The sequence below is a fragment of the Hippoglossus stenolepis genome, chromosome 1 (genome assembly GCF_022539355.2).
Source record: "Hippoglossus stenolepis isolate QCI-W04-F060 chromosome 1, HSTE1.2, whole genome shotgun sequence".
Lineage (NCBI taxonomy): Eukaryota > Metazoa > Chordata > Actinopteri > Pleuronectiformes > Pleuronectidae > Hippoglossus > Hippoglossus stenolepis.
This window is the reverse complement of record NC_061483.1, coordinates 1441237-1455864: the sequence shown is the minus strand read 5'-3', so window position 1 is coordinate 1455864 and position 14628 is coordinate 1441237. Positions and strand designations below refer to the sequence as shown.

The window sequence follows — 14628 nt, the reverse complement described above, 5'->3', positions numbered from 1 at the left end:
GGGACACGCACCATATGGAGTGACTGTGGCAGAAGTCCAGGGCCGAGATGATCTGCCTGAAGAACTTCCTGGCCTCTTTAGGCGTTAACCGACCCTTCTTCACCAGGTAGTCGAACAGTTCCCCCCCGGACACGTGTTCCAGCACCAGATACCTGCACAGGAGCAGAGAGGGAACATCCATCAGTTAGAACAACAGGTTGTGTTGATGATCCCAGTAAACACAGACGTTTCAGAGGGTTTTCATGGGAAAGGAAAAGGAGATGTTCAGTTAATGAATTTCATGTCATGTGGAGGATTGGGTCCGGACGTTCTCCGTAGCAGCAACAAACTCTCGAGACGTCTTTGTCTTCTACGTGTGGCTTCGCTTTTCATCCTCAGATGTTTGTTTTCTTCTACTTTTTTCATTTTTGTGTCTGTCGCTTGATAGGAGCTTAATCACGTTGTTCTAAATGTCTCATAAAAATGTCCATTGAATAAAATCGTCTTGCTCAAACACAGTGTGATGATCAGCGTTTGTGCTGAAAACTGTTCTGAGGAGAAACACACACGTTTGAAAAGATCACCCAACTGGACCAGAACCTCAGAGCTGCACAAGCACAGTGGTTGAGAAGATGGAATTCCTCAGTTTCATTTCTCTCAGAGTTAAAGAGGCATTAATGAAATAATTCAGTATTTGTCTGCGACGTGTTGAAGAGACGACAGAGACGTCGACGTGAAGCCCAGAGAACATCCTCGGTGTCTGTGGTTTACAAACTGTTGTATCTGCTCCTCTGTTGGTTTATCTGGAAGACGCCGCTGATCCTCGCTGTGCTCCGCCCCCCCCCTCCCCCGCTCTGATTTATGATCAGATTAAAGGATCCGCTCGAGCGTTTACCTGTCACAGCTATTTAAATGAGAAACATGTTGGCCTGTGAGTCGTGAGTGTGAAATGTTCAAACTGTTTGCACACGGGATGACCATCCGTCCCCGTCCACATCATTAAGAAAGCAGATTCCTGCTCTGTTTGATGCCGGCGCCTTTATCAATTATTGAGCAGCGTGTTCAGCCACGCCGCTGGAGCACGGACGCCACACGCAGCAGATTAATGTGCACAATAAAACACGGCTGTGCATAAATCCCTGAGATCAAAGCGCTGAATGTTAAAGTGTTCTGCACAGTCCTGGGTTTTCTATCTGACAATGTTTTACATCGAAGTGAAACAACAAATTAACAGAAGATGAGAATCAATGAGACGCATCAACACAACAAATTGAGACAAATTTGATTTGATTTGAACTCTGCTGAATATTTGTGTCCTAGAGGTCGGTGGGTTTTTTCCTCTTTGTATTTAGAATCGTGGTCTTTCAGTTTTCACGTGTACTTACAGGTATTTCTTGTTTTCGTAGACGTCGTGCAGCTTTAAAACGTGAGGATGTTCTATGAGTTTGAGAATCGCTATTTCCCGTTCCACCTGGAGAAACACAGGAGAGAAAAACGGTTACACAAAGACAATCAAGAGGTCGACAACAAAGCTGGAAACACGTTGACGTCATCAAGCTAACACTCAAGTGACAAAATACAGTTTTCTCTTAAACGTGTCATTTCTGTTCGGTCTACGTGACCCACGAAGAAGACGGAACACAGCTTGTGACGCATCTTTGACCTGCAGAGTCCGAACAGAGACAGATGTTTCCACCACAACAGACACTTTATCAATGATCAATATCAGTTTGTTGAAAATGTCAGATCAGTGACATTTGTTTATTTCCCCCACAGGTGATCAAACTACTCCCGTGTTGATTCGTCTGATTGATTTCAGATTTTCATCAGTGGGCTTTAATTAAACATGATCAGTCATCTGTCAATCAACTCCTCTTCCCCCCCTCATGACTCTTGTCCTGACCGTCTGTCCACAAACCAAACTCTGAGTCATCCTCTCCTCGCTGAGGGGCGGAGACATGACGGGTTCAAGAGGCCAGACGTCGCACAGACGACACCAGAAGAGGACATTTCATTTCTATCAAAGCTGCCAGACTTCAAAAGGTCCGTCAGGGCGAGTGAGGGCGAATAAATCAATAAAAAGAGAATTTCTTTTCATCTTTGGCCTCGTGGTTTCAGAGCAGAGCGTCACAACAGCTTCCTCCTGAACCTCGTCTCGCCCTGAACCTCGTCTCGTCCTGAACCTCTCCTGAACCTCGTCTCGTCCTGAACCTCGTCCTGAAACCGCCTCGTCCTGAACCTCGTCTCGTCCTGAACCTCGTCTCCTCCTGAACCTCCCTGAACCTCATCTCCTCCTGAACCTCCTCCTGAAACTCGTCTCGTCCTGAACCTCCTCCTGAAACTCGTCTCCTCCTGAACCTCCTCCTGAACCTCATCCCTCCTGAACCTCCTCTGAAACTGCTCCGCCCTGAACCCTGCCTCGTCCTGAACCTCATCTCCTCCTGAACCTCCTCCTGAACCTCATCTCTCCTGAACCTCCTCCTGAAACTTGCCTCGTCCTGAACCTCCTCCTGAAACTCGTCTCCTCCTGAACCTCGTCTCGTCCTGAACCTCGTCTCGTCCTGAACCTCGTCTCGTCCTGAACCTCGTCTCGTCCTGAACCTCCTCCTGAAACCTGTCTCGTCCTGAACCTCGTCTCGTCCTGAACCTCTCCTCCTGAACCTCGCCGCCCTGAACCCCTCCTGAACCTCCCGTCCTGAACCTCGCCTCGCCCTGAACCTCGTCTCGTCCTGAACCTCCTCTTGCCTCGTCCTGAACCTTGTCCTCCTGAACCCCTCCTGAATCTCGTCCTGAACCTCCTCCTGAACCTCGTCTCGTCCTGAACCTCGTCTCATCTTGAACCTCGTCTCGTCCTGAACCTCGTCTCATCTTGAACCTCGTCTCGTCCTGAACCTCGTCTCGTCCTGAACCTCGTCTCATCCTGAACCTCCTCCTGAACCTCGTCCTGAACCTCTCCTGAACCTCGTCTCGTCCTGAACCTCGTCTCTTCCTGAACCTCGTCTCGTCCTGAACCTCGTCTCGTCCTGAACCTCGTCTCGTCCTGAACCTCCTCCTGAACCTCGTCCTGAACCTTGTCTCATCCTGAACCTCGTCCTGAACCTCGTCTCATCCTGAACCTCGTCTTCTAACTCTGACTGCCTGAACCTTGTCTCATCCTGAACCTCATCCTGAACCTCGTCCTGAAACTTGTCCTGAAACTCGTCTCATCCTGAACCTCGTCTCGTCCTGAAACTGGTCTCGTCCTGAACCTCGTCCTGAACCTTGTCTCCACCTGAACCTCGTCTCATCCTGAACCTTGTCCTGAGTCTCGTCCTGAACCTCCTCCTGAAACTCGTCTCATCCTGAACCTCGTCCTGAACCTCGTCTCATCCTGAACCTCGTCCTGAACCTCGTCTCATCCTGAACTCGTCCTGAACCCTCGTCCTGAACCTCGCCTCCTGAACCTTGTCTCATCCTGAACCTCGTCCTGAAACTCGTCTCATCCTGAACCTTGTCTCGTCCTGAACCTCGTCCTGAAACTCGTCTCGTCCTGAAACTCGTCTCGCCCTGAACCTATCCTGAACCTCGTCCTGAACCTCGTCCTGAAACTCGTCTCATCCTGAACCTCATCCTGAACCTCCTCCTGAACCTCATCCGTCCTGAACCTCGTCTCATCCTGAACCTCGTCTCATCCTGAACCTTGTCTCGTCCTGAACTCGTCCTGAAACTCGTCCTGAACCTCGTCCTGAAACTCGTCTCATCCTGAACCTCATCCTGAACCTCATCTCGTCCTGAACCTTGTCTCATCCCGAACCTCGTCTATCCTGAACCTCCTCCTGAAACCCGTCTCATCCTGAACCTCGTCCTGAACCTCCTCCTGAACCTTGTCTCATCCTGAACCCCTGAAGAATATAAAATTAATTAAGAAGCAAAGTGTTTAATTGTGGATCTTTCCTTCCATCCAGCTTTGAGTCTTTAACTGGAGCTGCAGGGTTCGACTCCCACATGCCACATGTATGACTCATGTATGATGCAGGTGTGGAGCATCAGACCTGCTGTCAGATCTAACTACCCTCACGTGACCAGGCGCTCACAGGGTAACATGGCAGAGGCTAATTAAACACATGTACAAGGTAAACACACGCTCCCTGCCCCCCCACCACCACGGGTGAGCAGCGACGTCCACATTCATTAAGCTCCATTATGGCCCACTTGCTTTTTTTAATGTGTGGTAATAAAAGGAGGAGACGGTGGAGAAACGCGAGCTGTGGCGGCGTCGGCGAGGCCACGACTGAGACGCCGATCTTCTCCCACTCACCTCAATTATCTCAGGTTCATCCTCCGTCGAGCCGATGGAACAGAAACGTCTCCAGCTGTGTTCACCGCCATTAAAGAGGCGTTAACACGTGAGCTTTCATCACGTTACTCATTAAGAACTTAAGTTCGGTTACAGGTTCTTCATTCATATCACATTTCAGTTCCTGTTGTAAACGTGTGTGACTGTAATGTTGGGTTTTATTATTATATTATATTATATTTTATAGTAAAGTTGTGTATCTGTAATGTTGTGTTCTTGTCCTGTGTTGATACTTCGTCCCTCAAACTCATGTGGTGCAGAGGGAAGTTAGACAACTTTGTGTCCATCCTACCTGGTTTATCTGCACTGAAGATTTTATACTCTGTGGTTTATATATAAGTTTGAGTGATTTACTGAACTGATGTTATTTTTTCATACATCACATGTCGACTGTTTCAGAGTCCGTTAAACAAACCGACAATCTTCAGACCCAGGTTCATAACTTTTCAAAATAAAAGCTCTGTTAGTCAGTTCAGTGTAAAGCATTACAAAATGACCAATGTGCTTTTACTTTGAAGACAACTTGCCAAAGAGGAAGTGACTTTATGAATGTTGCTGCCATGACGGAGATCAGCAGCTGCTTGTCTGTCTCGGCCCGATGTGATGAAATGAAATCAAACTATCAGGTGACCTTGCAGGACAGATGTTATTGGCTGCAGGCCGTCAGTTACGGACCACTGCTGTAGTTTATCTGAGGACCTAGAAGAAGACACGCGTCGGCCTTTATCACCAGAAGCTCTGGAATCTCCTCGTCTTCCTCATTGTGTCCGTCTTTATTCACAGAGCTCACAGCAGCAGACTCTCTGTGTTAGAAACCCACAGACAGCCGAGCTGCAGGAGTCGTCTCTCAGACTTTCTGCCAAACAAACTTTGGCCGGATGTTCTCTGGGACTCGAGCCTCTTCAGACGCTCGTTACTCTTTAGTGCTGATGATTCAACGAGGAGAGTTTTGTGCTGATCCCAGCGGCGGCGCGGCTCCAGCTATGACTCACCGAACACCGTGTATGAGAAACATGAAGGTGACTTTTGCTTCTGGAACCAGGAAAGCCCAAATATTTCCTCCCACGTCTGAGCTCGACTGGCTGCGAGTCAGACGATAAAAAAGTTTTTTATTGAATCATCGCAGAACGAACTCACTCACCTCAAAACTTCAGCGTCAGGAGGAGACAGAGCTGGGAGAGACCGATTTAAACTTCCCAACCTGCTGATGCCAGTTCTCCTCCGGCCCACCGAGGGGCCCCGGGCTCCTGACTCCCGGCAGCACTCAGCGGCTCCGTGTGACGGCTGCTCTTAATGAATTACGAGGATTGACTCTGGTTACAACGCGCTGTTCTCAAATCCCTGTTTAATGGAAACACGATGCGGAGTCGAGGGGCACGAGCGGCGATAAATCAGAACATCCTCCTGCTAATGAAACCGCCATCTGTTGCTATGACGCTCGGGCGATCCTGAAGAGAGGGAGAGAGGCAAAGGAGGACGAGAGCTCGGGTTCCTCCAATCACAATCAATCAAGTGGTCAACGTTGACAGCATCAGGTGATCAGGAGAAGAGACAGAACAACTGAGCATCTTTAGGAACCAGAAGAGGAGAGGAGAGGGGGAGAGGAGGGAGAAGAGGAAGAGATGTGAAGAAACGAGGGAGGCGGAGAAGAGAGGAGAGAAAGAAGAGAGGTGGAGGAGAGGTAATAAAAGTGGAGAGGAAGAGAGGAGAGGAAGAGGAGGAGGAAGGAGAGGAGAGGAAACGAGGGAGGAGGGGAAGAGAGGAGAGAAAGAAGAGAGGAGGAGGAGAGGTAATAAAAGTGAAGAGGAAGAGAGGAGAGGAAGAGGAGAGGTGGAGGAGGAAGAGGAAACGAGGGAGGAAAGGAAGAGGAGGAACAGATGTGAAGAAACGAGGGAGGAGGGGAAGAGAGGAGAGAAAGAAGAGAGGAAACAAGGGTGGAGAGAAAGAGAGGAGAGGAAGAGGAGAGGAAACTAAGTAGGAGGGGAAGAGAGGAGAGGAGAGAAAGAAGAGGAAGTCAGGAGAGAATAGAGGAGGGGAAGAGAGGCAAGGAGAGGAAACAAGGCAGGAGAGGAGATGAGGGAGGAGAGGAAGAGGAGGAAGAGGAAGAGGAAAAGAGGAGAAGAAATGAGGGAGGTGGGGAAGAGAGTAGGGAAAGAGGAGAGGAAACAAAGGTGAGGGGAAGAGAGGAGGAGAGGAGGAGAGGAGGAGAGGAAGAGAGGAGAGGAGAAGAGAGGAGAGGGAGAGGAGAGGAGAGGAGATGAGGGAGGAGAGGAAGAGGAAGAGGAAGAGAGGAAGAGGAAGAGGAAGAGGAGATGAGGGAGGAGAGGAAGAGGAAGAGAGGATAGGAAGAGGAGAGGAAACAAGGCAGGAGAGGAAGAGGAAAGAAGAATGTAAAAAGAAATGTAAGAAAAGCAGGGAAAGATTAGAAAGTAGAAGAAATAAAGGTGAAGGAAAGGAACAAGAAGACAAAAAGAAAAACAAATGAGCAGGAAAGGAAAGGAGGAGAGGAGAGGAAAAAGCAGAAAAGAGAAAGGATGGAGGAGAGGTTGAAGAAAGGATGTTTAAGAGGAGGGAAAGGAAGAAAAGGGAGATTGGATGAAAATGAGATAAAGAGAGAGGAAGGAGATGAGAGAAGGAGAAAAACAGGAAGGATGAGGAAGGAGAGAAAGGGAAGGAGACGAGGAGAAAGGAAGAACAGAGCAGGCGTGTGGATTCCATCAGCCAATCAGCAGAGAGCGTCTCCTCCGCTGATGGCGATGAGCTCGTTAAGTCGGCGTTAAGACGTCCTTCACTTTAGAATACTTTACAGATGAGTTCTCCTCTTTAAAACATCTGGAAACTCAATATTTAACACACACACACACACACACACACACACACACACACACACACACACACACACACACACACACACACACACACACACACACACACACACACACAGGCAGGTAGCTGTCAGGGTCGGAGTGTGGGTCGGTCACACTGATGTGTGTTCGGGTGTTTGTGTTATTTGCTGACGTCATGAATTCTTCTTCTTCTTTTTCATCCTCTTCATTGTGTGAGAACACCCCGACCCTATAGCTGCCTGTTGCCATGACAACAGCAGGGCCCTTCTAAAATAAGACCGAGGCGAGAGAGATTAGAGGAAGCTGCTGGGACGTCCACCCTCCAGACGAGAGGAGCTGCCTTCACCTCAGCTACGCACATCCAGATTATTAAACTATGAGAAGTGAAGCCTCACTCAGCTCACACCTCCACCAGCCGCCTCTCGTCAAGCTTCACCAGGTGACACACGGTCAGAACTATCCGTCCTCTGCCTGAGCCAGGACTTGTTCTCCCACAACGTTTAATAAGTTGAGTTCCTGATTCTGTCCCCTGATCCAGATCTGCACCAACATGTTGAGCTCTTCCCTGAACCAAAGTCCCAGATCACCAATTTCACAGGTAACAGGAGTGAAAGCAGAACGTGGAGTAAACAGACCCAGGTTGTATCGAAGGGAGAACCGAGCCTGCAACCAATCGGCTGACAGCTCGAAACAAAAGGTGTAAATTAAATTGAACAACATTTATGGGATGTTTCTCCCCTTGACAACCAAACACCTTTGTCCACTCTCATCGTGTTAACAACCAATCAGAGTTAACTGTGGGAGCAGCTGGTTCCACACACACACACACACACACACACACACACACACACACACACACACACACACACACACACACACACACACACAGATGATCATGAGTCACTGGCGTCCGTCACTCTGCTCATGTGACTCATCTCTGCAGGTTTTGGCTGCGTCCAGCTGTTTGCAGGTGTAGGAGGACGACGGCTGACGGGAACAGCCGCTCGTCACCATGTGACTCACAGGCACCTTGAATTCCACCTGCGCCACATTCTCCTGCATGTGGGTGAACGGTTCCTTCACCACCGGGAACACACACACCATCCACCTGCCGCCACAAACTCTGGAAATAGCCCCAGAGTAACATCTGTTCTGGAGCCAACGTCGTTGACAATAATAAAAAATCATAAAATATCCCAAATAATCCTTTAAGAACGTTGTGCCTGAAGGATGCTCAGAGATGATCTCATTTCACGGGCTTTGAATTGAAAGACAACAGCACCGGATCAATCCGGTGCTTTCCGACGCCCACAGGTTCAAACACAATAAGTCGGGGGTGTAGTGTTGTTACATGTCTTACCTTCATAAGAACAGACTCGCTGAGCTTTTCTCTGTTGACAATCTTTACGGCGACTTTCTGACACGTGACGCAGTGGACGCCGAGCTTCACCAGACCTGAAACACACATTTTATTCACATCAAGTCACAGTGAAAATATCATGAACGTCAACGTGAGGAATGAGAAGAGCAACAATGGAAATGCAACTTTTAATCCTCGTGATTTTCTCAATATGATCATAGGTCACATCGACATGTTGAGGAGTTTTAACATCATTTTTGGAATTCAACGGAAAATCTCCTGCTGCTTCTTCATATGAGAAACAAGAACTGTCTAAAAACAGCTCGTTGCTTTAAATAATCAATCAATCAATCAATCAATCAATCAATCAATCAATCAATCACATGTTATTTGTCTCATAGACGTTAACAAGGAGCAACTTCCTCTGTTCTTCACTCAACTAGAGTCAAACTACAGAGAAACTTAGTGATCAGTGAATGAAGCTCAGTCCCATGTGAGGATCCTCTCCCAGGACACAAGTCCAACAGATGCTGATGGAACTGAACACATCAACACAACAGGATTCACTACATGAGAAGAACCAGTTTGTAACTTCATGTTTAAAGTGTTTATACAGAATGTCTGATGGAGATGAAGGAGCAGATGAACGGAGGAGTTCCTGATGGTCGAAGATGTGAGGAGACGTGTTGTGTATCAAGCAGTGTTGTGATCATAGTCCAACATCAGCTGACACCATCAAAATCTCTCGCTGCAGATTCTCACTTTACAGAAAACAAAACTGGATTTTCTCAGGTGTCTTATGTTTCATTGTGAAGTGACTCAGAAATGTCAACAGCAGCTTCATCTCATTACAGCCGGGACGACTCCATCCGTCTCCATCAAGGCTCCGACACCGTTCACTTCACTTTGTACTGGAGGTCTGCAGACGGGAAAATGCCACCGCGCATATGCACCTCCTCATTACCTCACGCTGCATTCACACAGACACAGAATCTATCACAGGACACTCGGTGTTTGAAAGGTGACAAGCAGAGTCGAGCCCATCGGGGGCGTTTGGGCCAACATGGCCGTCTGGGCCTCTTTCATGTCTCAGGTCGGAGACGAAACCTCCTCCCAGGCGACATTCACCACGTCTCACTGATGTCAGAGCCGCTGGAGGACGACTGCAGAGCGGAGGTGAGACACCTTCACCTGCTCATGTTGTGAGAGGAGGTGAAGGGACGGAGGGACGAAGACGGGAGAGAGTCCAGAGCGAGAGGCTGACTGATCAGGAGATAAGAGAATTAAAAGATAATTTTTCCTCGTCTCTAACTAATCATTCATCAGCAAAAGAGTCAAATGTTTTTACCAGGAATAGACGAGATTTATGTAAACATTTTATTTTGTAAGGTCACAGTCACTTTGACCGTTGACCTCACAAATTAAATCAGTTAGTCCCTGAGTGTAAGTGAACGTTTGTGTTAAATTTGAAAAGATTCTGTTGAGGCGTTCTGAAGACGACGTGTTCACGAGGCAAACGAGGATTATGTGAGACCACAGTGACCTTTGACCTTTAATCTCAATGTACGGAACGTTTATCGTCATGGCGATTTTAACAAGGTTATCGCATGTCACATTTTCCTAATATCGTGCAGCCCTAAAAGGAACGATATCTTCACTATGAAGTCGTATGATGTTATACAGTGGAACCAACAAGACGACAGACACAAACTATGGCTTGTTCAAATGAACCAATCACCAGGTTTGCACCTTGTTATTTCACCATATGTAGAGGATCTCTGCACACTGACAGCAGGTCTGTGGTTTGTAGTCAAACCACAGACCTGCTGTCACCCACGCTCAAGGTGTCCAGACTCACATCGGGTCCCTGTGACCTTTGACCCTCTGAAATCTAATCACTCACTTTGTGCCAGATGTAATGAAGTCAAACAACAACGTGAGGTCACCGTGACCCTTTGACCTCATCCCATCGGTTTGTACAGATCTTTACATATCACGTTCACACGGGACGGAACCTGGAAATATAAAAGAGTACCGCCTCTGGCTACTGAGGCACGAGAACAGAGATAAGAAGAGATCAGGGCTCAGTCGTGTTTCCACGTCTCCGAGCAGGAAAGTCTCCCGTATCACAGACTGAAGTTCCAGCTTCATGGATCCACTGGGGGTTAGAAGAGTTTCTCCACTGAAACCACACCACAGCTTCGGTAATGCTCAGTGCAGCTTCTCTCATTATTTCTCCACTGACAGTTTTCATTGTGCGTCTCAGTTATTAGAATCATTATGTTCCCACAGTAATAATCGGCCATTTTCACACTGAGAAACATCCTCGTTTCTACAGGACGAGTTCACGGAGCTTTTACCCGAGCCCCTTCATCACCTTAGTTCCTCGTGCATTGTGTTTTATAGACGTGGAGATAATAACAGAACAATAACCGGCAGAGAAAGAGGTTAAATGGAAGATGAATGAAACTGACCTGACACATTAAACTGAGCAGCTGCGTTGGCTTCGTTCTGAAATGACTCGAAAAACTGCTGCATGAGTTTATATATAATTTATGTAAATATGCAAAAGGTAATTTCTTCAATTATGGCGAAAATAAAATGACAAGATTAAGACGAAATAACTGTATTTTATCGCTGCCTTGCAATAAAGATGATTTTAGTTTGCTCACTCATTTTTAAATTGATTAATTTATCAACTGGGATCATTTAGTAGAATATTAATATCTATAGCTTATATCCTGGTCACTATGGCAACAGGAAGAGGAGGTGAGGGACCCTGTTGGTGCTCGGTGCAGGAACGTATCCTCACACATCTTTTATTTTACTCTCACCTCCACAAAGGAAACTCCGTTTCTTAAATTGTTTGTTTGAAAGTGAGATTACAACAAGACTTCGTGCATCGCTGTGATAAATCAACAGCAAGAAGTAAAACAGAAACTTGAGCCTGATGCAGTTAATAGAAGCTGCAGTTTACGAGTAAGAGATGGAAAGTTTTGATGAGAACAAGCTTCTCCTCCTAAAGTTAAACCTCGACATAAAACCGTCACCTTCCAAAAAGAGAAAAATACACAGATATTCCTTTCAGGTCATACCCTCCCCCCCGACTTGCAGGTCAGGAAAGAGATGATTCTTCTTTCACTTTCTTCAAAATTACGAGAGAACAAGTTAAAACATTTTCACTGATTTCCCTCAGATCTGATTTATTGGCTGCCTCATTATCTTCTTTATAACTCTATTAAACATACATTTTTATTAAATAGCTTCCAACTTTTCTCTGTTTTATTGCTTTATTTTATTTGTATCATTACATTGCATTTAAAAAAGTAACGACATAAAATCATTGTCCAATATTTCCTTCCTCTTCGTGCTTTATTTTTAATTCCTCTGGACGATAACCGGAGCTTTTGTTCCGTCGTAGTCTCGACTGATTGGAAGCGACAAACCAGCTGATAATTACGTCGAAGAAGAAGTGACCGGAGGAGTTAGCGTGAATTAGCATAGCCAGCTGGAAGGCGCTAATAAGATAGCATTCATGGCTAAATAAGCAGAGTGGAGGGAAAAGAACTAACAGCTGAGAGGAAGCTTTAATTAACGCTTCACACGTTTTTAACTCACTGCAGAAGGAAAACTTCTGGAATACAAAATCAGCAGTGATCCACGTGCTCCACCAATCACGAGTCAGGCTGAGACGTCGTGATTGACAGCTGAGTTTTTATGTTATTGAATAACTAATTAAAACATCTGACGTTACTGTGGGAAGAAACCAGCTCCACAGACAAGCAGATTTTAAAAAGTAAAATAAATCCTATTGGCCGCTGAACGATTCAACTGTGTCAAACTTTTCTCTCCCTCCGGTCGCTCAGCTCCTCAGAAGTTTCTTCCAGCGTCGCCGCACATCTGCTTTTCCTGTTCACGTTAGCAGGTGGATGAGGACGTTTCTAGTCCAGCAGGAGCGGAACGTTTGAAATGAGACAGCTGCTACTTTACTTTTCTCTCCAACAATGACACGTTAGCGCTGTTTACTTCCCACGGAGGCTGAGGGAGAGAGGAGCCGGACACAAAGTGAAACTTTCTCCTGTGAAGTGACAAGTGTCTGGAGAAGAGAAGATGATGTGTCAGAAATCCTGAAAACACTGGACGGATGATTTTTGTCCCAGAGCAGCAGAGTCGGGCGCTCGTCGCACGAAAAACAGGGATCCTGCAGATCTACAGAACGCGAGCCGTCGATGGTGATCAGTGTTGACGGGTCAGCTGTTGTTTGGGTGACCTTCAGATGTCACACCCCTCAAAGTGTGACAAACAGAGCTGTCAGCGTCACGTCAGATTTCTCCCCTTTACACAGTCAGTCCAGGATTCACATCTATAACGTCTCCTCCACACCAGAGGACGATCGACCCGGTTTCAGGTCCGATCGAGTCCTCTGGACGATTGTGGGGACGCACAAATACACGATCTAAATCTAACGCGCTCCCTAATCACAATGTGAAACCAAAACTAACCAGATCGAAGGAAACGATGGAACAAAGACACGAAGCTTCAGACTCTCAGAGAGAAAACGAATAATAAACTACTCACGTTTTCTGATTCACATTCACAGAGCGAGCTTCCATTCAAGGCAGCAGCTTAACCATCAGGAGAAATCGGGGTCTTTTCTCAATGACACTCCCAAAACACAAACCCTGCGATTAGCGGATGATAGATATAGTTCATAAGCTTACAACATATAGGCAGCGGAGGATTAATGAGATTTGAATGGCTCCCTGAGGAGATCCACTCCACCAAGCCCCACAGAAAGAAATCCACTGGAGAGCCGTTTGGCTTCGTAAATGAAAAATCATCATTTCTGAGAAGAAAGTATCAGAGGAGATCGTTAAAGTAAAATGGGATTTTACGCTCATGTAGGAAAATACTTCTTGACTCCGCTCATCATCCGGCAGCAGTCTTCCACCTGTCAGGGACTCGACTGATGATCCCGCCCTGAAACCCGGCCGCCGCCAAACCTGAGCTGTGGCCTCGCTACATCTCATCAGAGACGGAAACGTTTCCTTCAGACCAGAGACTCAAACAGAACGGAAAGCAGAGACGTTATTGCTCACACACACGTCAGGTCATATTTATTTCTCCGCCCTCATATCAAGTAAGAAGATATCGATTCATCCTATAATCACCCACCTTGCTCTCAAGTCATTTGATGCCATCCTCCTTTGTTCCAGCCAATCATTCGAGTCAAGCCCCCCCCCCACCGCTCTGTAACATTGATTAACTGCTGCTTCTGGTTTAGCAGCGGCAGCGAGAGACACGTGGTCGTCCCGGCAGCGAGGCCGGGCCACGCTCTCCCTGTCCGCTGAGGCTAATGAGATCACATAGACAGAAATGGGCCTCAACATTGATTTCATACCATGAATTAAGCATCGCACGCCGTTGGACCGTCCCACGCCACGTTCCAGACCAGTGAGGAATCTCTGGGTTTGAAATGATCAAGGTCTGGTTGGACAGCAGAGTTTCCAGGTATTCTTTATTGATAAAGTTCAGTGAAGGAGCAGGAAGCTACGTCCAGGAGTGAAGCCAATTAAAAGAAACGTTAACCTGCAGCCAGAGAGAAAGAAGCTGCACCTTCCATGGACGATAAAACTTTACGTGAAGAATCAACTTCACCAACAACAACAACCCAGCTCGATGAATTATATGCATCTCTGGTACTACAGAGAAAGCAAAGCATCACAGAAGAAGTACTGTTGGGTACAGATACCTGAATCCAGGTACTAAGGAATTAAATTGATATAGAAACAACGACTACAGCTCATTAATGTTCGTTATGTTCGTTATCTCGTTATTCAACCTGTCACTAATCAGCTCAGATCAGAAACACTTGCTGATCATGTGACAGAGGAACTATCTATATCTAAGTTTTAAGTGAGACGAGAGTTTCTCACCTGTACTCAGATCGTCGTGTTGACAGAAGGTAGAAGCCGTCCAATCAGAGGAGAGCATGAGGAGAGAGAAGAGAAGAAGAGACCAATGGTTAGTGAAATCTACCAGGAAACACATGATGCTGCGGCTCAGCTCCGGCAGCCAATCAGCTCTCAGCTGCTGGTGCTCTAATG

General features: G+C 46.8%; 1 protein-coding gene across 9 annotated transcripts in view; it reads right to left on the bottom strand.

The window, feature by feature from the left end:
* The window catches only part of LOC118098764 (serine/threonine-protein kinase BRSK2), a 78495-nt gene that overhangs the window by 28391 nt on the left and 35476 nt on the right, over nucleotides 1-14628 (bottom strand). For all 9 annotated transcript variants that reach the window (XM_035142916.2, XM_035143165.2, XM_047343575.1 and 6 more), the window contains exons 2-4: nucleotides 8522-8616; nucleotides 1365-1450; nucleotides 12-152 (exon numbers count right to left, since the gene is read on the bottom strand). In XM_035142916.2, coding sequence (XP_034998807.2) covers nucleotides 12-152; nucleotides 1365-1450; nucleotides 8522-8616 — 322 coding nt within the window. The remainder of the gene's footprint in view (nucleotides 1-11; nucleotides 153-1364; nucleotides 1451-8521; nucleotides 8617-14628) is intronic.